This window comes from Chiloscyllium punctatum, chromosome 49, assembly GCF_047496795.1.
Source record: "Chiloscyllium punctatum isolate Juve2018m chromosome 49, sChiPun1.3, whole genome shotgun sequence".
NCBI classification, from domain to species: domain Eukaryota; kingdom Metazoa; phylum Chordata; class Chondrichthyes; order Orectolobiformes; family Hemiscylliidae; genus Chiloscyllium; species Chiloscyllium punctatum.
In genome coordinates this window covers 37,863,686-37,890,379 of record NC_092787.1, presented here as the reverse complement: position 1 = coordinate 37,890,379, position 26,694 = coordinate 37,863,686, and the positions used below count along the sequence as shown (strand labels likewise).

At 44.3% G+C, this 26,694-nt stretch overlaps 1 protein-coding gene across 1 annotated transcript in view; it reads left to right on the top strand.

Moving 5' to 3' along the window:
• Positions 1-26,304, top strand: part of c8g (complement component 8, gamma polypeptide) — a 34,338-nt gene extending 8,034 nt beyond the window's left edge. Inside the window, exons 2-7 of the mRNA XM_072566241.1 lie at positions 5,987-6,123; positions 14,474-14,544; positions 14,665-14,766; positions 18,713-18,814; positions 22,702-22,737; positions 26,143-26,304. Coding sequence (XP_072422342.1) covers positions 5,987-6,123; positions 14,474-14,544; positions 14,665-14,766; positions 18,713-18,814; positions 22,702-22,737; positions 26,143-26,165 — 471 coding nt within the window. The 3' untranslated portion in view covers positions 26,166-26,304. The remainder of the gene's footprint in view (positions 1-5,986; positions 6,124-14,473; positions 14,545-14,664; positions 14,767-18,712; positions 18,815-22,701; positions 22,738-26,142) is intronic.
• The last annotated feature ends 390 nt before the right edge of the window (positions 26,305-26,694 follow it).

The window sequence follows — 26,694 nt, the reverse complement described above, 5'->3', positions numbered from 1 at the left end:
GTTGATTGGGATAGTCAGATTTGCAGAGAAAGCCTTGAAGAAGAATCCATAGAGTGTCATCAGGACAGTTTCTTAGAACAATATGTTGTGGATCCAACCAGGAATCCAGTTATTTTCAATCTGGTGATGTATAATAAAATAAGTTTAATAAATATGTTAGAGCAAAAGATCCCGAGGAAACAATGACCATAACTTGGTAGAATTTAATATTCAGATTGAGAGAAGGAAGTTGGGTCAGAAGCAATTGTGCTAAGCTAAAATATGAAGGATTGAGAGCACAACTTGCAGGACTGCCGTGGGAAAGAAATTTAGTAGCAAAGCTAGTTGATTAACAATGGCCGACATTGAAGAAAATAGTTCATGGTGCACAGCAAAGACATACAGTCTGGTGAGGAAAAAAGGTTCTAGGAAGGACCTAAGCCAACTATAGTTAACCAGGGAGGTTAAGGACAGCATCAAATTGAAAGAAAGAGTATGTAATGCTGCAAAGACCATTGGTAAACCAAAGGAATGGAACAGTTTTAAAAACGGTGGAAAGGCGACCAATGGAAAGGAGAAATGAGCTTAGGATATCTGGTCGGCATGGACAAGTTGGACTGAAGGGCACAGACCATGCTGTACATCTCTATGACTCTAAGTAATATCAAGATGGACCGGAAGCGCACAGTGGCACAGTGGTTAGCACTGCTGCCTCACAGCGCCAGAGACCTGGGTTCAATTCCCGCCTCAGGCGACTGACTATGTGGAGTTTGCACGTTCTCCCCGTGTCTGCGTGGGTTTCCTCCGGGTGCTCCGGTTTCCTCCCACAGTCCAAAGATGTGCAGGTCAGGTGAATTGGCCATGCTAAATTGCCCGTAGTGTTAGGTAAGGGTTGGTGTAGGGGTATGGGTGGGTTGCGCTTTGGCGGGGCGGTGTGGACTTGTTGGGCCGAAGGGCCTGTTTCCACACGGTAAGTAATCTAATCTAATCATTCTTTTAAATACATGAACAGGAAGAGGGAAGCCAAAGTGATAATAATCCCGTCAGAGAATGAGACTGGGGAAATAATAATGGGAACCAGGGAATGGAAGAGGAGTTGAATAAATGCTTCACATCAGTAAAAAAAAAGCTAATAACATTCCAGAATTACTAAATATTCAAAGGGCAAAAGGAGGAGAGGAAACAAATTCAATAATCTTTGCTAGAGAAAAAAAGTACTTGGGAAACTTATAGAGCTAAAGACTGATAAGTCCCTTAGAGCAGATGGGATATATCCTGGGATATTAAAGGAAGTAGCCATAGAGAAAATGAAGCACTGGTAGTAATCTTCCAGAATTCCTTTTTCATTTTAAAGTCCCAGAAATTTGGAAAACTGCCAATACAACGCCTTCAAAAAGGGAAGGAGATAAATAGTCCAGCTAGCTCAACATCGATTATTGGGAAAATAATAGAATCTATTATAAAGAATGTAATAGAACAGCATTTAGAAATACAAATTACAAACAAGTAGAGTCAGCATGGTTCATGAAGGGGTATTCATGTTTACCAAATTTAATAGAATTCTTTGAGGAGGTAACAAGCAGGATCAATAAAGGGGAAACATTGGAAGTGATATGTTTGGATTTTCACAAGATGTTTGAAAAGGTACTACTCATTAGGCTCCTTAATAAGGTAAGAGCCTACGGTGTTAGAGATAGTATATCAGCATGGATAGAGGATTGGCTATCTAATAGAGAACAGAGAGTTGCAATAAGAAGGCATTTTCAGGATGACAGCTTGTGACTGGTAGTATGTCACAATGATCAGTGGGGCCACAGTTATTTACAATATAAGTTAATGACTAGAATGAGGAAAGTGAATGTTTTATAGCCAAGGTGGCAGATTTTCCACTGGAAATAGGATGACGATGACACACCCAGCATTATGGACAGATTTAGCAAGTGGGCGAAACCTTGGTAGGAAGAAAAATGTGAGGTTATGCACTTTGAGATTAGATTAGATTACCTACAGTGTGGAAACAGGCCCTTTGGCCCAACAAGTCCACACCGACCCTCCGAAGAGTAACCCACCCAAACCCATTTCCTTCCGACTAATGCACCTAACACTACGGGCATTTTAGCATGGCCAATTCACCTGACCTGCACATCTTTGGACTGTGGGAGGAAACCGGAGCACCCGGAGGAAACCCAGGCAGACACGGGGAGAATGTGCAAACTCCACACAGACAGGCACCCAAGGTGGAGACCAAACCTGGGACCCTGGTGCTGTGAGACAGCAGTGCTAACCACTGTGCCACCGTGCCACCCAACAGTGGCAGGAACAGTGTTGAAGCTGAATATTATTTAAATGAAGAAAGACTACAGAAAGCTGCAGAGGAGATGGAGTTTGGAGTCCTTAACAATACATCACAAAAAGTTGGCACCTGAGTTCAGTGGATACTAGAAAAGGCAAATGAAATATCAGCCTTAATTTCAAAGAGAATAGAATAGAAACATATGGAGGATTTACTAAAACAATATGAGGCACTGATCAGACCACAGTTTGAATAACATGAACAGCGTTGGGGCTCTTATTTAAGGAAAGGAACAGAAACATATGTGAATAGAGAACATTGGAGGCAGGACTCAGGGAGAGGAAGAGAGAAAAAGAAGGGAAAGGCAAACCTGGCATTGGAGGCAGTTCACACAGCTGATACCAGGGTATGGAAGTATTGTTTAATGAGGAGAGGTTGAGTAGATTGGGCATAGAACTTAGAACACTACAGCACAGGAACAGGCCTTTCAGCCCACAATGTTGTGCCAAACGTGACACCAGATTAAACTAATCCCTTCTGCCTGTCCACATCCCTCCATTCCTTGCCTATTCATGTGCTTATCTAAAAGTCCCTTAAACACCCTATTGTATCTAGCTCCACCACCACCCCCAGCAGCATGTTCCAAGCACCTAATACTCTTTATGTAAGAAACCTGCCCCTCACAGCCCCTTTGAACAATTCTCCTCTAGTATTTCAACTCTGAGAAAAAGATTCTGACTGTCAACCCTATCTATGCCTCTCATAATTTTATAAACTTCTATTAAGTCTCCCCTCAGCCTCTGCCACTCCAGAGAAAACAATCAGTCTCTCCTTATAGCTCACAACCTCTTAAGCCTGGTAAAGCTCTTTTGCAACCTCTTCAAAGTCTCCACATCCTTCCTGTAACGTGGCAACCAGAATTGATGCAATACACGAATTGTGGCCAAACCAAAGTTTTATAATGCTGCAACATGATTTCCTGACTCTTGTATTCAGTGCTCTGACCAATAAAGGCAAGCATGCCATACACCTTCTTCACCACCCTATTTACTTAGTGGTCACTTTCAGGGAGATATGGACCAGGACCCCAAGATCCCTCTGTATATCAATGCCATTCAGGGTCTTGCCATTAACTGTAAACCTACCCTTAACATTTGATCTCCCAAAGTGCAACATCTCACACTTGTCGAGACTAAACCCCACCTGCCATTTCTCCGCCCATGTCTGTGGTATTCTTTGACTGCCTTCGACACTATCCACAACTCCACTGATCCTTATGTCAACGGTAAGCTTACTAACCCATCCAGCTTTGTTTTCAGCCAAATCATTTCTATAAATCACAAATAGCAGAGGTCCCTGCATAGATCCCCTCAGAGCACCACGAGCCATGGGCCTCCAACCTGAAAACACCCTTCCAGCAATACTCTGTGTTTTCAGCAGCCAAGTGGATCCCACGCATCTTGATCTTCAGCATGAGCCTATCATGACGGACCTAATCAAAAGCCTTGTAAGATCCATGTAGAAACCATCCACTGCTGTACCCTTATTGATCACCTTCATTACCTCCTCAAACCAATCAAGTTAGTCAGACATGACCTGCCCCACACAAAGCCCCATATTGACTCTGCCTAATTATTCTATGCTTTTCCAGATGTATGTAAAGCCTAACCCTAATAATCCTCTCCATCAGCTTCCCAACCACCGATATGAGATTCACCGATCTATAATTTCCTGGATTATCCCTGTTGAACAGTGGAACCACATTATGCACTGGCCAGTCCTCAGGGACCTCTCTTGCAGATAGGGAGGATACAACGATCGTGGTCAAGGCCCTAGCAGTCTCTTCTCTTGCCTCTCTCAATAACATGGGGTAGACACCATTGGACCCTGAGGACTTTTCCACCTTAATGCTCTTTATACCATTTCTTTCTTGACTTCAAAACACCCTTGCATATTTGCGTGCCTCACACAAATCTCACTAACCTCAATATCCTGTTCCTTACTGAATACTGACACAAGGTACTCATTTTGGATTTTGTGCATAATCTCTGCCTCCAAGCGTAAGTTCCCTCCTTTATCCTTGAATGGGCATACGTCCTCCCAGTTTACTCTGTTGCTTTTAACGTATATATAAAATGCTTTGTGATTTTCTTTAACCCTATTCGCCAAGTTATTTCATGGTCCCTCCTTGCTATCCTAATTTTATGCTTGAGTTCTTTCCTGCTTTCTTTTATTCCTCATGGACCCTTTCTGATTTTAGCTTTTTAAACCTTACATATGCTACCATTTTCATTTTGACTAAATTCACAACCCCACTTGTTATCCAAGGGTCCCAAACCTTGCCATCCTTGTCCTTCCTCCTGACTGCAACATGCCAGTTCTGAACTCAGATCAGCAGGTCTTCAAACAAATGCCCCTGTGTCAAAAGTGGATTTGCCAGATAACAGTTCCTCCCAATTAATACTCCCTAGCTCCTATCTAATACTTACGTAAATTTTCCCTCCCCCAATTTAGTACCTTCCTGCAAGGTCCTGAATTATCGTTCTTAAAATAGCTATCTTAAAACTTAAGGGGTTGTGATCACTGTTTCCAAAATGTTCTACCATTGAAAGGTCAGTCACCTGGCCAATACAAGGCCCAATATGGCTCTTCCTCCAGTTGGACTATCCATATACTGTTTCAAGAAACCCTCTTGGATGCACCTCACAAATTCTGCCCCATCTAAGCCTCTTGCTTTATGGAAGTCCCAATCAACATTGGGGAAGTTAGTCACTCACCATGGCAACCATGTTGTTTTTGCACCTTTCTAGAACTTGCCTACATATTTGTAGGGATTCTATTTATTCCTCAGTCTCTTGGTGGTTCAACCTCCTGTAGCATGATCCCATCAGAGTGATTGCACTTGCCTTATTTTTGAGCTCTACCCATGTTGCCTCAGTGGATGAGCCTTCCATTATGTCCTCTCTGAGAACAGCTGTGATATTCTCGGATTAGTACCTCCACCTCTTTTGTCTCCCTCTCTATCTCATCGAAAACAACGAAACTCTAGAACATTGAGCAACCAGTCCTGTCCCTCTCTCAAGCAGGTCTCTGTAATGGCCACAACATCATAGTCCATGTACTGATCAGGCTCTAAGCTCATCTGCTTGATGAGCCTTGGACTTAAGCCCATCAGCCCTGTCATGTTCATGTGCTCATGTACTCATTGGAATTTGGAAGAATGAGAGGTGACTTTTTTGAAACATACAGGAATCTGAGGGGATTTGACAGGATGGAAGCAGAAGGTCTCCCCTTCTGAGAGAGTCGAAGACCATGCGGCACAATTTCAGAATGAGGGAGTGCACATTGAAGACAGAAATGAGGAGCAACTTCTTCACTCAGAGGGTTGTGAGTCTGTGGAATTCTTCACCACGGAAGACTATTAAGACTGGGTCTTTAAATGTGTTCAAGGGCTGAGGTAGACAGATTTTAAACCAGTAAGGGAATCAAGGCTTATGGAGAAAAGGCAGGAAAGTGGAGTTGAGGATTATCAGATCAGCCATCGAATGGAGGGCCAGACTAGATGGGCTGAATGGCTGACTTAGTTCTCCACATTTTATGGCCTCAAAGGGTTACACATCAGATTTAAGTTGATTTGCATAGCCCAGGGAGAGCTTCATACAGTTTCTATGCCATACCTGCTGTAAGAGTGTTTGATAAGGCTTTTAATTTTAGTTCACAGGGGTGTGGTATCTCATTTCCGTTGGGTCAATGTGTGGTTACCTCAAGCTTAACAACCACCGACTGGAGGCAGTCACCGTGAAGGTAACCAATCAGGATCAAGATATTCGCATCAATACATTACGCAAACTGTGAGTAGAAACAAAGTCATTTTGAGAGTTCATTTTTTTTCCTTTAATTCACTTATTCTTCACACAGTGCGAGTCAGTGTCGCAACACTGTGAGCAATTTAGCATGGCAATCCACCTAACCTGCACATCTTTGGACTGTGGGAGGAAACTGGAGCACCCGGAGGAAACCCCCGCAGACACGGGGAGAATGTCTGTGTGAAATTTGCACAGTCGCCTGAGGCTAGAATCGAACCCAGGACCCTGGCAATTTGCCACTGTGTTGACAATAGACAATAGGTGCAGGAGTAGGCCATCAGCCCTTTGAGCCTGCACCGCCATTCAAATGATCATGGCTGATCATTCCTAATCAGTATCCTCTTCCTGCCTTATCTCCATAACCCTTGATTCCACTATCTTTGAGAGCTCTATCCAACTCTTTCTTAAATGAATCCAGAGACTGGGCCTCCACTGCCCTCTGGGGCAGAGCATTCCACACAGCCACCACTCTCTGGGTGAAGAAGTTTCTCCTCATCTCTGTCCTAAATGGTCTACCCCGTATTTTTAAGCTGTGTCCTCTGGTTCGGCACTCACCCATCATCAGAAACATGTTTCCTGCCTCCAGAGTGTCCAATCCTTTCATAATCTTATATGTCTCAATCAGATCCCCTCTCAGTCTTCTAAACTCAAGGGTATACAAGCCCAGTCGCTTCAGTCTTTCAGTGTAAGGTAATCCTGCCATTCCAGGAATTGACCTTGTGAACCTACGCTGCACTCCCTCAATAGCCAGAATGTCTTTCCTCAAATGTGGAGACCAGAACAGCACACAGTACTCCAGGTGTGGTCTCACCAGGGCCCTGTACAGCTGCAGAAGCACCTCTTTGCTTCTAAACTCAATTCCTCTTGTTATGAAGGCCAGCATGCTATTAGCCTTCTTCACTACCTGCTGTACCTGCATGCTTACCTTCATTGACTGGTGTACAAGAACATCCAGATCTCTCTGTACTGCCCCTTTACCTCTCTGTTGCCCCAAAAGGGAGGGAGAGTCACTCACTCTGACCTCCCCCAGGGACAGTCACTCACTCACTCTGACCTCACTCTTATCCAATTCCAGCGCTATCATACAATGCACTGTTCCTGGAACCTCTCACCCCTCAACGGATACTCTCCTGAGCAGCCTGCATCTCTGGCACCTGCTCTATGAGTAAGAGACAGCTGTGTACCCAGATGAGCACTGACAATCTGAGTCCATCCTGCTCAAACATCCACATCCTGCCAACTAGCCAAGAGTCTGAATCTGTTAAAGAACAGGAAGATGGTGCTGCAAATCTCCAAGTGATATGAAAAAGGTGGTCCAGAGGAGGGTCATCCTCTTCCCAAAGGACCATCAGACGAGGCCATGACTCCAGACCCTGGCAGGAGAAGGTGAGGACTGCAGTTACTGGAGATCAGAGTCAAGAGTGTGATGCTGGAAAAGCACAGCAGGTCAGGCAGCATCCGAGGAGCAGATGAATCGACGTTTCAGGCCGGAGCCCTTCATCAGGAATGATGTTGAGGGCTGGGGAGCTGAAAGATAAATTGGAGGGGGTGGGCTTAGGTAGACAGTAGCTGAGAATGAGATAGGTGGATGAAGGTGATAGGTCAGAGGAGGGAATGATGGACGGGTCTGGAGAGCAGGGCTGAGTCGTGGGCTTGGGACTGGGATAATGTGGGGGAGGGGAAATGAGGAAGCTGTTGAAATCCACATTGATCCTGTGCATTTGCAGGGTCCTGAGGCGGAATATGAGGCATTCCTCCTCCAAGTGTCAGGTGATAAGGGTTTGGCGATGGAGGAGGCCCAGGACCTGCACGTCCTTGATGGAGTGGGAGGGGGAGTTGAAGTGTTCAGCCACGGGGCGGTGGGGTTGGTGGTTGCAGGTATCCCAGAGGTGTTCTCTGATTTCGGTAGAGGTGCAGGTAAATTTCTGACGGAAGTGGAAGGATCCCTTGAGGCCTTGGTTGGAGGTGAGGGGATTAGTGTGGGCACAGGACCCTGGTAGCCTCATTCGAAGCTTCCACCTGGATCAGTGCTTTCTCAGTGATGCCACAGAAGGTCAATACTCACCCCCACAGCAGCAGGTTTGATGATGCACTCTCTCTCTCTCTCTGCTACCTCACATCCAGTCTGCCTCTGCAGCTGGATGGAGGGGTGTCTATGAGGATAGAATCGCTTGCTGAAGATGACTGGGAATTCATATCTTGCCAATATCAAAAGTAAGTACTTTTCTTCATTTCACTGCTATTCTCAGAGTGCTCCCACTGTCAGTCTCATTCATTACAGGCCATGTCTAATCATTAGCTGCGTTGCCTTCTCTATCTTGTGTCCTCCAGGTACAGTGGAATGTCCATGACCTCTGGGGAGAAATGAGCTGGTCTCTCAGAAAGTGACCTCCGTGGAAAAGGGCGCTGAGGCTTCAGAGGAAGCAATGGTCAGACTGCCTCTTGCAGCGAGTCAGACTGACACCTCGGTTGGAACTTCAGGGGCAGAAGGTTTGGGACCACAATCTGGTGAGCATCTCACTGTGACACCTCCGCAAGTGGCTGAGGAAGAAATGACTCAGGACGCTGGCACGTCCTGAGAGGATTACAGGAGACCAAGCACATGCTCAGCCCCAAGCAGGACAGGACCCTGTGGTGTCAGCAATCAAGGGCTTCAGCAGAACAGCCAGGGAGGAATAGAAGCAGCAGGCAGTACATGGATGGCAATGGCTCTTGCTACCCAGTGGTTGCGGGAGTACAGCTCTGCTATGGGGACCAAACTGTCCCAAACATGCAACTGCCTGTTGGCTGCCATGGAGAACCAGGACCAGCAGCCTTGGAGTCTGCTAAACACCATCATCCAGCCCTCGGCCACTCATGGAAACAGGGAAGTGCCAGGAGACATCCAAGATGACCGACAGAGACCTTTAATAAGAGGTTGCCTTTCAGGACCCTTCGGGGTGGCTAGGCCCTTCACCTCCATTCTGCCTGCTCCTCCCCTCCAACCCTTGGAAGTTGAAGCCAAGGAGGGTTCACTTGCCTCTGGCATGTCAACCTCCACATACCTGGACCATGCTCCACACAAGCACCCCTGGGGTCACCAGACCAAACCTCCAGGGCCAATTGGCTCCTCTACTGAGCCGGCTCCCTGTACGGGAGCTCCAGAAACTGAGACTGTGCTGAGACAGAGTGAAGGGAGCGACAAAAATCAAATCTTTTAAGAGCACATTGATGGAGCAGGTGACACTGCATTGCATTTTGATGTTCACAGTTTCACAAATGTAAGTAGTTTTGCACTGCCTGAGCCTCTGTCTAGCCCTGAATGTAACAGATGTCACCATGATACTAATACCATCGCCATCACCTTTCCTACTATCCATGCACCATCTTGTTGAGAGCTTGCTGCAATGTGACAGGAAGGGGAACAAGGCACCATTGGCACTCTTGGTCTCTCTGTTCAAAGTGTGAGTATGAACAAAGTGCACGGAGAGCCAACACATCAGGGCCACGAGGGATTAGGATTCTGCAAGTCTGTGTGCTGTACGGTGCATGGTTCAATGCGTAATGTTGCCCTTTAAAGGGCCTCACTTAGTGGGTTCCCTCACCGGTTGAGTCACTTACCCCACTCACCTGGGTGTGATCGCAGACTTTATCTTTCCTATCACACAGATTCAATTTTCTGCACGATGGAAGGAGGTTTCCAGAATCCAGCTCCATGTATCAGTGAGGCCCCAGACATGCAGATCCTCTTCTTGTTATCCCTTCCTGTGAAACCCCATAGGCTTCACCCCTTTTCAGGTCTCTAACTAACTATATGAGCAACACCTCCCCACTGTAGGCCAGTTAGTTTAACTATGGTTATTAAACTCTGTGGTGGGAAAAAAATGTTAAAAGTTTCATGAAAGAAGTTTAGCAGCCCCTTGAATAAGTTTAAGATAATTAGGCACAGTGAACATAGTTTGGTGAAATGTAAATTATGTCTGAACAGTCTATTGGAGTTCTTTGAGAAAGTCATGCATGCTGTGGAGAAAGGGGAACCAGTAGATGTACTGTACTTAGATTTGATAAGATGCCACATCTTATTGTAGAAATTTAAAGCTCATGGTGTGGGGAATATTGGTAGCACATTGAAATGGTAGAAGATAACTTTACTAACTGGAAGCAGGGCGTAGGTTTAAATGGGTCTTTTTCAAATTGGAGTCAAAAAAGGGTGGCTCTGGAAAAGTACAGCAGGCCAGGTAGCATCTGAGGAGCAGGAGAATCGATGTTTTGGGCATAAGCCCTTCATCAGGAATGAATGCTCCTCAGATGCTGCTTGACCAGCTGTGTTTTTCCAGAGCCACCCTTTTTGACTCTGACTCTCCAGCATCTGGAGTCCTCACTTTCTTCTCTTCTTCAAGTTAACAAGGTGTAAGATTGGTGTATTAGAGGGATTAGTGCTAACACCTTAACTGTTTACAATTTATATAAATGTCTCAAATGAAGGTACAAAATGTATAACTACCAAGTTTGATGATGGCACACAGATAGGAAGGACAGTTGAGAAGAGGAAGTAAGGATCCGACAAAAAGATATAGATAACAGAAATTGCAAATGGAGTATGTTATGGGAAAATGTGAAATTGTCAATATTGGGTGGAAGAATATAAAAGCAGCATATAATCTAAGTGGTAAGAGATTGCACAGCTCTGAAATGTTGAGAAATCTGTGCGTTCTAGTGTATGAATCACAGAAGGCTATGATGCAGGTACAGAAAGTAATTAGCAAAGCTAAGAAAATGTTATTATTGGTTTAAGCCTTTCAGTTACACAGGACATTGGTGACATTATATCTGAAGAACAGTGTACAATATTGATCACTTCATTTAACAAAGGATATAAATGTGTTGGGAACAACTCAGAGATAAATACCAGACTAAGATTGGAAAGGCTGGGCTGTATCTTCTATAGTTTAGAAAAGTAAAGGGGGAGAGAGGCATTTTGAAACGTACACAATTCTGAGGGACATTTCCTCTCCACACCCAGACTGTCAAAACCCCTCCGAATCTTATATGTTTCCTCTCCTGAGAGAATTGAGCACTTGGGCTCACCATTTAAACATCAGGTGTTTCCCATTTAAAACAAAGAAGAAGCAGATTTGTTTTCTCTCAGAAGATTAGGAGTCTTTGGAAACAACTTCCTAAAAAGGAAACTGAGTGGTGGATAGATCATTCTGAAGAAAGGGAAGGGTGAAAGGATGTAACGAATAGACTGGAACGTGGAGTTGAGGTTGCAATCAGATCAACCATAACTGAATGGCAAGGCAGGCTTGACTGGGTGAATGGCCTTCTCTTGCTCCTTTTATATATTTTAATATGTAAGTTTGCGTGTAATCTGTGAATGAAACAAACACTTTGGAAGAGACTTTCCTCAGGGATCCTCCTGCTACGATGCTGTCACCTTGGCAGAATCCCTATTTCTACAAAGGATAGGGGGCTAATGCTGACCTTCTGATGAAGGAACAATGATTAAGAGCATTGTGCTTGGTCAATTCACTTGTTCGTTTCTTATGTAAGATCCTGAACCCTTTACTGGGATCAATGTCCAATCCTCCCAACCAACATGTAAACATTACTGTTTTCCGCAAGCTCTCATAACTCAGGGGCCTAATTCAAACTCTCCAGTCATTATCCTAAGCTGACACTTAACTGCATTGCCCATGTGCAGTTCTCATTATTCCCAGTCCCAGAATTTGACTCCATTTCTGAGGTTGAAAGGATCAGGAATTGATGCAAACTCAATCCCTTGCAGAGATCTGGGCTATATTCCAATGTCTGGGATCTTGTTAGGTCTCTTTATTGTCAACACACTCTGTGCTAATACCTAGAGTCCCTCTAAGCCCGAGTCCCATGTTGTATCCTGTCAGTTTATGTTGGATCATATATTCTATTTTCTTTTACAAACTTCATGACATGAAATGACATCAGGAGAACTCTGCTTACTAACTCATTGTTTGGACAAAGGAAGTTTTCCATACCTATCCATTCAACCTCTCTTAATATTGAGCAACTCAATTAATGTCTTGTCAGCCCTCTTTCTTTTAATAAAAGAAACTTCACTTTTTCTGGTCTCAGGATCTTTGTGAATCTCTTCTGTTGTCACTCCACATCATTGCACTTCTCCAGGGCAATTAGGAATGGGCAATAAATGGTGCGCCAGTCAGTGATGCCCACATTTCATGCATGAATGCTTTTTCAACTTTTTCAGACCTGAAGTAAGGTCTCCAGAAACAAAAACAGAAATTTCTGGAAAAATATGTCTGTGAACTATAGTCCACTGAGCCTAACATCTGTGGTGGGTAAGTTGTCACACTGGATTCCGAGAGATAGGATCTATAGGCATTTGGAGAGGCAAGGACTCATTTGGGATAGTCAGCATGACTTTGTAGGTGGGAGATCATGTCTCATGAATTTGATTGACTTTCTGAAGGTGTGACCAAGAAAATAGACATTGTCTACATGGACTTTAGCAAGGCCTTTGACAAAGTACTGCATGGTAGATTGTTGAGTAAGGTTTGTTGTGGACCAGGCCAGATCCCCCTCAAAATATGTCAACAAGGTTAACCTAGAACCTAACTTTTCTTATTTTAAAGGCAGGTACAAAGTGGGTGTTCTAGGTATGATGGTCAAACCATTCAGCTTCAAGCATGGCTGAATTTAATTAAATACTACAGTTGAAACACAAACAAAAGAAAGCAGAATTTAGAATAACCTAACTTTTGAAAAACCTAATGGACTCGATACAGTAACCATTACAAATTAACTGTTCCAATACAATAACATTCCATAAACATACTCTGGATTAGTGGTGCTGGAAGAGCACAGCAGTTCAGGCAGCATCCAAAGAGCTTCGAAATCGACGTTTCGGGCAATACCTCTTCCATAAACATACCCCTTGGCAAAAAAGTAAATTCAAACCCAGATTCTTACATGCAGGAGGGAACCCAAGGTGTGCCAAGGGGATCAGTGTTGGGTCCACTGTTATTCATCTTTTATCAAAATTATTTGGGTGAATGCTTAGGAGGTATAATTAGTAAGTTTGCGATGACACCATGATTAGTGGTATAGTGGACAGTGAAGATGGTTATCTGGGAATAAAGTGAGATCTTTATCAACTTAGCCAGTGGGCAGAGGAACAGCAGATGGAGTTTAATTTAGATAAATGCAAGTTATTGCATTTTGGTGGGTCAAACCAGGGCAGGACTTAAACAGTCAATGGTATGGCCCAGGGGAATGTTATAGAACAAAACAATCTAGGGGTATAGGTTCATAGCTCTTTGAAAGTGAAGTCACAAGTAGATGAAGAAGGCTTTCAGCATTTTTATCAGGCAGAGCATTGACTATAGGGGCTGGGAGGTCTTTTTCCAGTTGTATAGGATGTTAGTGAGGCCACATTTGGAGTACTGTGTGAAGCTCTGGTCACCCTACCATAGAAAGTATATTATTAAACTAGAAATAGTGATGAAAAGATCTACTAGAATGCTTCCTGGACTGGAAGGTTTGAGTTATAAAGAGAGGCTGGATAAGTGGGACTTTTTCTCCTGGAGTGGAGGAGAGTTAAGGAGTGACCTTATAGAAGTCCATAAAATCATGAGAGGACTATACAAGGTAGATAGCCAACAGCTTTTCCCTCAGCCTAAAGCTAGAATGCGTAGATTTAAAGTGAGAGAGGAATGATACAACAGGGTCTAGCAAGGAAATTCTTCCACACAGAAGGTGGGTGTCTGGAATGGGCTGCCAGAGATAGTGGTGAAAGCAAGTACAATTTCATCATTTAGGAAACATTTAGACTGGTACAATGATTGGATAGCTAGGAAGGGATAGGGACCAAATATTGACAATTAGGACTTGTTTAAATTGTGAAAATTGAGCAGCATGAGCCTGTTTCCATGTTGTAGACCTCAATGACTCTATAACCCAGCAGGTCTGGCAGCCTCTAAGGAAAGAAAGCAGAGTTAACGTTTCAGATCCAGTCACCCTTCTTAAGAGCTTCACAGATCCAATTCTTCTGTCCACAGATGCTGCCAGACCTGTTGGGTTTTTCCAGCAATTTAGGTATTTGTTTCTTATTTCCAGCATCCTCAGGACTTTCAGTGTTTTGTGTAATGTCTCCAGATCTGGATGAGACACTGTTTTTCAGCGATCACCATTTACCTTACCAGGTTCAGCATGTTGTATGGTCAAATGGTGAAACATCAGTAGAATTTCTGTGGGAAGTGAGGAACTCTAGCCCCTGAGGGAGTAAGCTTTCTGATCCGCTCCCAGCATGTTACCAACTGAAAGCAACATTCCCCTTTTGATTCCCTTTCCTCTCTTCCAGGGATGGACTGTGCTGGGACATAAAACAAGACTATAAGATGGATGCAACTCCTGGGAGGTTCTCTAGGAAAAGTGTGTAAAACCCTTCTTCTACCAGTTCCAGCTTCTATTCCCCTTCCCTCCCCTAAAGCAGATGACTTGTACAGACTTCTCAGTAGCCACCATTACAATCACAATTGCTTCATGTTACAGATCGTGGAGTTAAGACTGACATTGTCATTGCTGAAACGGATTACACCAACTATGCAATCCTCTTCCTTCAACAAAGGAGGAAAATCACTGTCAAACTCTATGGTGAGTACAGCGTGGTGCAAACATGAGCCAGGTTTTGTCAAGATCTGTGAACCTTTGGGCAGGCAGCACACTTCAGACAGTCATAGAATCCCTTCAGTGTGGAAACAGGCCCTTTGGCCCAACAAGTCCACACCGACCCTTCGAAACGTATCCCACCTAAACCCATTCGTCTACATTTACCCCTGACTAATGCACCTAATCTACATATCCATGAACACGACGGGCAATTTAACATGGTCAATTCACCTAACCTGCACATCTTTGGGACTATGGGAGGAAACCAGAGCACCCGGAGGAAACCCACACAGACACGGGGAGAATGTACAAACTCCACACAGACAGTTGCCTGAGGCTGGAATCAAACCCGAGTCGCTGGCGCTGTGAGACAGCAGTGCTAACCACTGAGTCACCATGAGTCATACAGCATGGAAATAGACCCTTTGGTCCAACCAGTCCATGCTGAACATAAACTATTCCTATCTGTCTGCTCTTGGTCCCCATCCCTCCAAACCTTTCTTATTCATGCACATATCCAAATATCTTTTAAATGTTGTAATTGTACCCACATTCACCACTTCCTCAGGAAGCTCATTACATACACGAACCACCCCCCCATGTAAATAAACTTGCTCTCATGTCTTTTTAAAATCTTTCTCCTCTCATCTTAAAAATGCTTCCCCTAGTCTTCAAATCCCCCATCCTAGAGAAAAGAAGACTACCATGAACTCTATTTATACCCTCCTAAGCTCCAGTGAAACAAATTCCAACCTGTCCAGCCTTTCTTTATATCTCAAACTTTCCATATGGGCGGCACGGTAGCACAGTGGTTAGCACTGCTGCCACACAGCGCCAGAGTCCTGGGTTCAATTCCTGCCTCAGGCAACTGTCTGTGTGGAGTTTGCACATTCTCCCTGTGTCTGTGTGGGTTTCCTCCGGGTGCTCCGGTTTTCTCCCACAGTCCAAAAATGTGCAGGGTAGGTGAATTGGCCATGCTAAATTGCTTGTAGTGTTAGGTGAAGGGGTAAATGTAGGGGGGTGGGTTGCTCTTCGGAGGGTCGGTGTGGACTTGTTGGGCTGAAGGGCCTGTTTCCACACTGTAAGTAATCTAATCATATGAGGCAACATCCTAGTAAATCTCTTCTGAACCACTTCCAGCTTGATAATGTCCTTCCTATAACAGGGCGATCAGAACTGGACACATTATCCCAGAAGAGGCCTCACCAATGTCCTGCACAACCTCAACATGAAGTCCCAACTCTAGAACATAGAACAATACAGCACAGAACAGCCCTTCGGCCCATGATGTTGTGCCAAACATTTGTCCTAGCTTAAGCACCCATCCATGTACCTATCCAATTGCCGCTTAAAGGTCACCAATGATTCTGACTCTGCCACTCCCACAGGCAGCGCATTCCATGCCCCCATCACTCTCCGGGTAAAGAACCTACCCCTGACATCCCCCCTATACCTTCCACCCTTCACCTTAAATTTATGTCCCCTTGTAACACACTGTTGTACCCGGGGAAAAAGTTTCTGACTGTCTACTCTATCTATTCCTCCAATCATCTTATAAACCTCTATCAAGTCACCCCTCATCCTTCGCCGTTCCAATGAGACAAGGCCTAGCACTCTCAACCTATCCTCGTACGACCTATTCTCCATTCCAGGCAACATCCTGGTAAATCTTCTCTGCACCCTCTCCAAAGCTTCCACATTTTTCCTAAAGTGAGGTGACCAGAACTGCACACAGTACTCCAAATGTGGCCTAACCAAGGTCCTGTACAGCTGCAACATCACTTCACGACTCTTGAATTCAATCCCTCTGCTAATGAACACTAATACACCATAGGCCTTCTTACAAGCTCTATCCACCCGAGTGGCAACTTTGTCGTCAAAAGACTGAGCAAGGAAGACAAGTGTGCCAAACATCTTTTTAACCACTCTGTCTATATGTGATGCAAATTTTAAAGTATTATGTACCTGCATCCCTAGGTCCCTCTGTTCTACAACACTACCCAAGGCCCTACCGTTAATTGTATAAGCCCTACGCTTGTTCGTTGTACCAAAACACAACACATTTATCCAGATTGAACTTAATCTGCCATTTTTCAGCCCATTATAATCTCAGAACATCTTCTTCACTGTCTACTGCGCCATCAATTTTACAAACGTACTAACCTCACCTTCTATATTCTTATCCAAATCATCTATATAAATAGCAGGCAAAAGAGGACCCAGAACTGATCCCTGTGAAACACACTGGTGCCAGGCCTCCAGTCCAAAAAACAACCCTCCCCCACCACCCCCTCTCTCCTGCCATGAAGCCAATTATGTATCCAATTAGATGACCCAAGGGTCAATGTTTATTGGGTGTCTGGAGCACAGCAAAACCTTTAACTTCTCTGACCTCTGCCGAGAATAGTCAGTTTATAAAATTCCTGATTTCATGCTGATTGGCCTGTTTTTTTTTCCCGAACTCTTGCCTCCCCTTTTGCAGTCTTATACAACTGATACATGGGACTGTGTATCTAGCACCTTATCATTAGTATTTTACAATGAATCAGTTATATGGGCAATCAAGGTGGTCACTTTGCACACAGGAAGATTTCACAACTGGCCAATGAGAGTGGTCGAAGGTTCATCATGTTTTTGGTCATGCTATTTGAATAAGTGATATCTGGGCGGTAGGTCTACATGATGTATAAATAACATTACCGTGGATGATAAGTAGTAACTCTTGAAATATGAACTGTATTGTTTACTTGAGTGGGGGTCTTAAATTCTTACAAACCATGAAATGCACCTTACCATGATGTCATGGAAAAGTGACAGAAAATTAATAAGTGATCACAGACTGAACTAAAACTTGAAAGTTTGATTAATTTATTAGATTAGATTAGATTACTTACAGTGTGGAAACAGGCCCTTTGGCCCAACAAGTCCACACCGCCCCGCCGAAGCGCAACCCACTCAGACCTATTCCCCCTACATTTACCCCTTTACCTAACACTACGGGCAATTTAGCATGGCCAATTCACCTGAAGTGCACATCTTCGGACTGTGGGAGGAAACCGGAGCACCCGGAGGAAACCCACACAGACACAGGGAGAATGTGCAAACTCCACACAGTCAGTCGCCTGAGGTGGGAATTAAACCCGGGTCTCTGGCGCTGTGAGGCAGCAGTGCTAACCACTGAGCCACCGTGCACATTAGCTTGTACAGTTTTGGATTACTTATTACTTTGGTTCGACCTTCAACATGTGACTCAATTCTATCATGTTATTGCAGTCATTTGGCTTGTCTCCAGCACCACCTCATTTTAAATTTTTTGTAATGATCTCTCTGCCTCATTTCATTGGATTATATATCATCCCTTCCCTTGTTAATCAGCTGCTGACATTTTACTCATGCTGTCTGACACTCTTGATCATCTGCAGAGACTTATTATTTGACCAGTTGATGCTCCACTCATGTAAATTGTCGGATCTTTTGGATCTCTCTGCTGATAGATTCTGTGCTAGTGCGCTTCTCTCTCACTTCACTTCATGATTGGGGCAGAAAGCTTGTGAATTCAAATAAATCTGTCAGACTATAACCTGGTGTCATGTGACTTCTGACCTTGTCCATTCCAGTCCAACACTGGCACCTCTGCATGTTTAATTGCCACTTTCTTGCAAGTTGGTGTTGAAAGAGATGTGATTTTCTGTGCCAAAGCATTAAGGAATAACTTAAAACTGTCCAAATGCCTCACAGTGAGCAGACATGAGTGGGCAGAAGTGATTTATTGCACTGTTCAAACTGCTCTCCAATGCACTGTATTCTGTTGACTGATGTTTAACCAAGAGCATTCTGGGAGCAGGATGTGATGCCAAATGTTGTAATTGAGAAATTGAGAACTCTCCTGAACAGACCAGGCCATGTTAATGTTTTATTTCCTTATTTCCAGGGAGAGGCATCGAAGTCAGTGAACCTGTGCATTTGAAGTTCCGTCAATTTGTCATCGATAACAACATTCCGGAAGTTTTCATTTACGTCTTCCCTCGCTATGGTCAGAATTTTCCCAATAAATACAGTGGGCTTTAAGAAACATGTTCACAATTTGCTCACTCTTAGAGATATAAGGCTCAGATGTATTAAACAAAACTCCTCCAATCGGTTTGAAGATTCACTTTGCAATGGTTCATTGCTGCCCTCAGCTTGTACTAACTGTATCAGATACATGAAGACCTCACATTTCAACGAAAACCAGCCTCGATTGGTCCACGTGAAATTTGGGGCCTTTGGAAGAAGCCTAATAGGCTGCTTGGTGTTTGAGAGGTTTGTGGATAATGGGGGATGCAAGGTGACCCAGTCTGAGTGCAGGGATAACCACAAGGTTAGGCAGTTCTTCATTTCCCTGATGATGGAAATCCTCTGGGATGTAGCGTCTGTTGTTTTAATAAATGCTGACTCCATCTAATCTATCCCAGGGTATTGGATGGCTCTTTGACTGGGTCAGATATCATACCACTCCGAAAAGGTTTGGTGTTAACATATAGAGTCAGCTGGATCCCCTGGAACTAGTTTTGATTGCCTGAAGAGAAGAAAGGGAGAGTTTTCCAGAGCTCTGTTCACTCTTCTTAACTTTACCTTTTCTCTGCTGTGGTCTGTTCCAGTCAATAATAGTCACAACTGGGCATCAGTTTAAGGTGGTTAGAGGAATGTTTTGGGGAGATGTCAGAGGTAGGCTCTTTATAGAGTCATAGAGATGTACAGTACAGAAACAGACCCTTCAGTCCAACCCATCCATGCTGACCAGATATCCCAATCCAATCTAGTCCCACCTACCAGCACCCAGCCCATATCCCTCCAAACCCTTCCTAGTCATTATCCATCCAAATGCCTTTTTAAATGTTGCAATTGTACCAGCCTCCACCACTTCCTCTGGCAGCTCAGTCCATACACCCACCACCCTCTGTATGAAAGTTGCCCCTTAGGTCTCTTTCATATCTTTCCCCTCTCACCCTAAACCTATGCTCTCTAGTTCTGGACTCCCCCACCCCAGGGAAAAGACTTTGCCTATTTATCCTATCCATGTCCCTCATGATTTTATAAACCTCTAAGATTATCCCTCAGCCTCTGACCCTCCAGGGAAAACAGTCCCAGCCTGTTCAGCCTCTCCCTTTAGCTCAAATCCTCCAACCCTGGCAACATCCTTGTAAATCTTTTCTGAACCCTTTCAAGTTTCACAATATCTTTCTGATAGGAAGGAGACCAGAATTGCACGCAATATTCCAATAGTGTCCGAACCAATGTCCCTTACAGCTGCAACATGACCTCCCAACTCCTGTACTCAATACCCTGACCAATAAAGGAAAGCATACCAAATGCCTTCTTCACTATCCTATCTACCTGCAACTCCACTTTCAAGGAGCTATGAACCTGCACTCCAAGGTCTCTTTGTTCAGCAACACTCCCTAGGACCTTATCATTAAGTGTATAAGTCCAGCTAAGATTTGCTTTCCCAAAATGCAGCACCTCACGTTTATCTAAGTTAAATTCCATCTGCCACTTCTCAGCCCATGGCCCATCTAATCAAGATCCCATTGTAATCCGATGTAACTCTCTTCACTGTCCACTACCCCTCCAATTTTGGTGTCATCTGCAAACTTACTAACTGTACCTCTTATGCTCCCATCCAAATCATTTATATAAATGACGAAAAGTAGTGGACCCAGCACCGATCCTCGTGGCACTCAACTGTTTACAGGCCTCCAGTCTGAAAAACAACCCTCCACCTCTGTCTTACCTTTGAGCCAGTTCTGTATCCAAATGGCTAGTTCTCCCTGTATTCCATGAGATCTAACCTTGCTAATCAGTCGCCCATGGGGAACCTTGTCGATTGCCTTACTGAAGTCCATATCGATCACATCTACTGCTCTGCCCTCATCAATCTTCTTTGTTACTTCTTCAAAAAACTCAATCAAGTTTGTGAGACATGATATCCCATGCACAAAGCCATGTTGACTATCCCTAATCAGTCCTTGCCTTTCCAAATACATGTACATTCTGTCCTTCAGGATTCCCTCCAACAACTTGCCCACCACTGAGGTCAGGCTCACTGGCTTGTCCTGACCACCTTTCTTAAACAGTGGCACCACATTTGCCAACCTCCAGTCTTCCAACACCACCTGTGACTATCGATGATACAAATATCTCAGTAAAAGGCCCAGCAATCACTTAGGTAAAAACAATGACTGCAGATGCTGGAAACCAAATTCTGGATTAGTGGTGCTGCAAGAGCACAGCAGTTCAGACAGCATCCGAGGTGCAGTAAAATTGACGTTTCGGGCAAAAGCCCTTCAGCAGGAATACAGCTGTATTCCTGATGAAGGGCCTTTGCCCGAAACGTTGATTTTACTGTTCCTCGGATGCTGCCTGACCTGCTGTGCTTTTCCAGCACCACTCTAATCTAGAATCTGGTTTCCAGCATCTGCAGTCATTGTCTTTTCCTAGTTGATTTTAACCCTACTGCGAATCATCTTGCAAGAATGCCTGCCTTGAAGAAGTTTTCCTCCTCTCTCTACCTGTATTCCCGATGAAGGGCTTTTGCCCGAAACGTCGATTTTATTGTTCCTCGGATGCTGCCTGAACTGCTGTGCTCTTCCAGCACCACTAATCCAGCAATCACTTCCTTAGCTTTCCACAGAGCTCTAGGGTACACCTGATCAGGTTCTCGGGATTTATCGACTTTTATGCATTTCAAGACATCCAGCACTTCCTCCTCCGTAATATGGACATTTTTCAAGATGTCACCATCTGTTTCCCTACATTCTATACCTTCCATGTCCTTTTCCACAGTAAATACTGATGCAAAATACTCGTTTAGTATCTCCTGCGGCTCCACACAAAGGCTGCCTTGCTAATCTTTGAGGGTCCCTATTCTCTCCCTAGTTACCCTTTTGTCCAGTGGTGGGTGTGTGGAATGCACTGCCAGTGATGGTAGTAGAGTCAGAAAGGGATATTTAAGCAACTCTTGGGTAGGCACATGGATGATAGTGAAATGTAAGGAATGTAGGTTAATTTGATCTTAGAGTCGGATAAAAGGTTGGCACAACATCGAGGGCCAAAGGGCCTGTACTGTGTTGTACTGTTCTCTGTTCTTATCTGAACAATGAGAGTGTGAGACTGGGCTGATGGTCATGTTGTTCTATTCCTGTCCATTTCTCCATATGACACATTTTAAAGCTTCATTTGCACAATAGACACAGCATTAATGAGAGCACAGTCAAGTATAGGAGGCCCTGGGTGAGAGAGGGAGAGCTGCGAGAGAGAGGGAGTAAGCTGGGAGAGACAGGGGAGTGTAGGGGAGCTGTGGGCGGGGTGTTGCTGAGGTAGAAGAGGGAAGCTGGGACAGAGAGGAGATGAGTAGGGAGAGGGAGGCAGAGCTGGGAGAGAAGGGGTGAGTTGGGAGAGAGAGTGAGCTGCAGAAGTTGGAGTTGGCAGAGAGGGGGAGCTGGGAGAGAGGGAATTGGTGGAGAGAGGGGAACATAGGGAGAGGGGGGGGGTTTGTAGAGGGAGAGCTGGTAGAGACAGAGCTGACTGAAAGGGGCAGCAGAAGGAGAGGGGGAGGTGGGAGAGAGGGAGCTAGCTTTGTGGGAGCTGGGAGACACAGTACTGGTGGAGAGGGGAGAGTGGGCAGAACAGGTGCTCCTGCTGGGGGCGAAATCAATGAGGTGATGACTGAGCGAGTGATTGAGAGACAAACTGATAATGTTCAGGATTCAGTATTGATATGAAATTTTATGTAACTGGAGCTGAAATTCAAAATGAAGGTAATAATGTTGTACCTGGTCAGCCAACACGTCCCTTGTCCTTGTTGGGTGGATTCTGATAAGCAAGTTGAGAATATTAGATACTTCATGGTCATGCTGATCATCTTTTTCTCTCTCCCAGGACACTGCGATGTTGCTGATGAGTTCCATCAGCTCGGTAAGTTACTTAGTGTTTTCTTCACCTGATCACTCCTCGGCAAGTGAATGAGAGCAATCCTTCATGTTACTGCCAAACCCCAGCTCCACCTTCAGCTGCTTTCTCTCTTTCAGTATTAAGTCCTTTTTATTGTTTTGATTCCCAAACCATTCATGAAGAGCTCTCGGAGCTCCATGTCGTCCAGCTCGACACCTAACTGCCGTTAGCTGGGCCTTGGGTCAGATAGCAGGACCTTTGTAATCCATTGCTTCGCTGCTCTTCCATTGTAATATTGGGAGAAAAACATTAAACCCTTGCACCTTCAATCACTTCACAGTTAATTAATTCCTTTGCAGCAATTGGTATCAAGTGGCAGCCCAGATATACATAGCAAGATCCCACAAAGAACGTATCATCCAATCATTAGTTTTTAATGACACAGGTCACTGTTCCCTTTCAGCTGAGTCTCTGCATGCTGATAGGCTTCTGCTTCCAGCAGTCATTGCCGCACTCAGACCTTGGAGGTTTGTCCAGCAGTGGCAAACATTTCGAGTCACAGAGTCGTGGAGATGTACAGCACAGCAGCAGACCCTTCGGTCCAACTCGTCCATGCCGACCAGTTATCCGAACCCAATTTGCCCCATTAGTCCCATTTGCTCGCACTTGGTTTATCACCCTCCAAACCCTTCCTATTCATATACCCATTCAGATGCCTTTTAAATGTTGCAATTGTACCAGCGTCCACCACTTCCTCTGGCAGCTCATTCCAAACACGTACTCCCTTCTGCGGGTGAGCAAACGGAGATACTGACTGACAGAATATTGTTACCTCTGCAACAATTTCATCTCCTCTTTTGTGACTCCTTCAAATCCATCTGCCCCATTCTCAACCCAAACTCTAAACCCTGAAGTACTCCTGCTGTTTCTCTACCTCTCCCTGTCAATCCTTAAATTAATCCCACTTTCCTATTCTTTCTCCAAAGTGCTGTGCCAGTCCTTAGACTGATCCCATGACTTCACTGTCTTTGCACAGTTAATCTCTCAGGTATCTCGTACACACGGGCAATGGGAGGGGGCATTTACCTGAATCTACTGGTTACATGCAAAATACTGGTGGTGGCTGGGAGAACTCACCTCATCATTGCCATGAGATAAATGTGTGTTTAAAGGAGGTTCAGCCAGGACCAATGATAAATACCAGTCTAACTGACTGCAATAGGTGATTCTGTCTTGGTTGATAAGGTCAGTCTTTAACTAGCTTTAATGAATTCATTATTCCCCTCCAATAGCTGATAGCAGTAAAGTCCCCAGTTTCTCAGATCCTAAGCATCTGGAATTCCCCATTTGAATCTTGGATGTCAGTTGCATGAGAATTCCAGATGTTTGGGATAAACAGGGACTTTGCTGCATAACATTCCATCAGTCCCAAACACACTCAGGACATGATGCATCAGTCCCACGCTCACACTGCCTTCCCGTAGCCCAATTACAATTCCAAGTGAACCCCTCCCCTCCATTCTCTACTTAAGCCGACATTTGATTCCCAGACTTCTGTCACTGCCTGTACTGTCTCACCTAATGATTAAGTAACAAGCTTGGTAAATGGCTAAGACCTTAATAAATGAGCAAAACTCTAAGTGACCATTGATAAACTATCTCTCCTTTTCCTTGCCCTGACTTCTGCTTTAATATAGTGTTCACACTCTCCTCTTCCAACACCTCTTCACTATCATCCAGTGGGACTGTACTCACCTGGTTCCGTTCCTTTTTAATCATAGCCAGACAATTATTCCTTCATCGTAACTCTGGTGCTTTTCAAGCATCTATTTGTTGCACATCACACTTCTCGTCTCTGTGCTGCCCCTCAACAATAACAGGTAAAAACAAAGCATCAGGGCTTGCCAGTGAGAGCCACCTTTACCCTGTGACATTTGTGTTGTCTTTTAATGATCAAATTCCTCATCCAACTTTATTCCTGAAGAGTATAAATACCGTCCAATTAAAGACGAGAAGATGGAAACCATTCTCTTCCATTCTCATTACAGGCTCTCCTTCCCAGCTGCTGACTCAATCCCTCTCCCCCGCTATTGTCTGAGATTGAGATAAACTCTTCACAAATTCGGTGTCACATTTGATGCCTGGGTGAACTTCCTATCACTCCACCTCTGTGATATCAGTCACCATAGTCTCAGCTTTTCCACTCCTGAAACCCACAGCTGAGCTTCGGATTGATGCCTCAGATTCTTGCCGAATGGCTACTCCCTACTGTTGACTCTATTATGGGATGTGGGCATCACTGGCTAGGCCCTGGAGGAATACACTATTACCCTCGTTCTACTACTCTACAGATCCTAACCTACAATATAAGTATTTTTCCTAGCTCAAGAAATACAAAATTGAGAAGTTCTTTCATTCAGTCTTCCAGGAGAACAAACAGGTTTCACCCTGATGTGACAGCAAGGCTTTTTCAGAAACAGAAGTGATCAGGTAGACAAAACCTTCCTTACAGGCTCCCCACCCCCACTGAAGACCATTATAAACTCCAAGCCCATGTTCAAACATACCCAACAAGAGCTTTCCAACAAAACAAATGGCGATCACAAGTCATGTGATTCTAGGAAAAGCTGCTTGTTAAGCAAGCACCAAAGCCTATGTTGAACTTCTAATGACCTCTTTAAAAGAATCCACTCCAGATATCTCCACAATCCATCAAAATTTAAGACTTCAAATAATTTAAAAAAGACAAATATGTAGTGTTATCATAACAGACTTTAAAACCTTCCTTAAAATCTATTTCTTCAACCATGGGCAGCACGGTGGCACAGTGGTTAGCACTGCTGCCTCACAGCGCCAGAGACCCGGGTTCAATTGCCGCCTCAGGCAACCGTCTGTGTGGAGTTTGCACGTTCTCCCTGTCTCTGCGTGGGTTTCGTCCCACAGTCCAAAAATGTGCAGGTTAGGTGAATTAGCTGTGCTAAATTGCCTGTAGTGTTATGTGAAGGGGTAAATGTAAGGGAAAGGGTCTGGGTGGGTCGCTCTTTGGAGGGTTGGTGTGGACTTGTTGGGCCGAAGGGCCTGTTTCCACATTGTAAGTAATCTAATCTAAAAAAAACTAAGCATTTGGTCATTGTTTGTGACTTGGTGTCAAACCATATTTGATACTTGCTGCCCTGAAAGACCTTGGGGTGTTTTATTATATTAAAGTTGCTATGTTAATATAGATTGTTGTCATGGTAAATAAATAAGCGGTATGCCCAGCAAAGGCATGCCACTGTTATCATATTGGTACAATCCTGTGTAAGCAGGTAAGACCATTAGTATCTTGTCGCAGTTCAAGTAATATCTCTGATGACAGCCCTTCTGTTATCACTAATTCTATGCTGTTACAGTTTATAGTTTTTGAATTTTAATTTTGTTTTGCAATAGATGACGATTTTGGAAAGTCTTGAAACAAGAAGCCAGGAGCCTCACTAAGTAGGCCCAGAGTGATTGCAGATTTGGTTTGCGTTTCTGCTACTGGATTTAAGCAACATCAGCTCTTCTGTCCTGTCAGTTTATCAAATAAAGTTGTGTTTCAGAAAATCTCAATTTTAATGTTGTATTCCCAGTACTCCTAAACCTGCCCTACTTTGTAAGGACTGACTTTGCCAGGTGAGAAAATCTTATTACAGGGAAACAAAATAAGGAGATTTGGAAAAGATGCCAATAGATTTGGGAGGTGATGATACTTTCAAGGATTTTGGAGATGTAAAGGTTGTCAGCGATAGGGTAAGGGTTTTCAAGATGAAAGGATTATCATGGTTTTCTAAGACAGGGTCCCCACTTATTTTTCCACATGCCATGGTCTTGCATTTCCCTTTTCAGTTGCTCATAGGAGTCTTCCATTTTCCATTGTCAGTCATCACCATTCTCCTTCTCCCTCTTGGTCTATATTCCCCTAATCTTCCTACAATTGCTTCCTTCTCATGCCAATCCAAT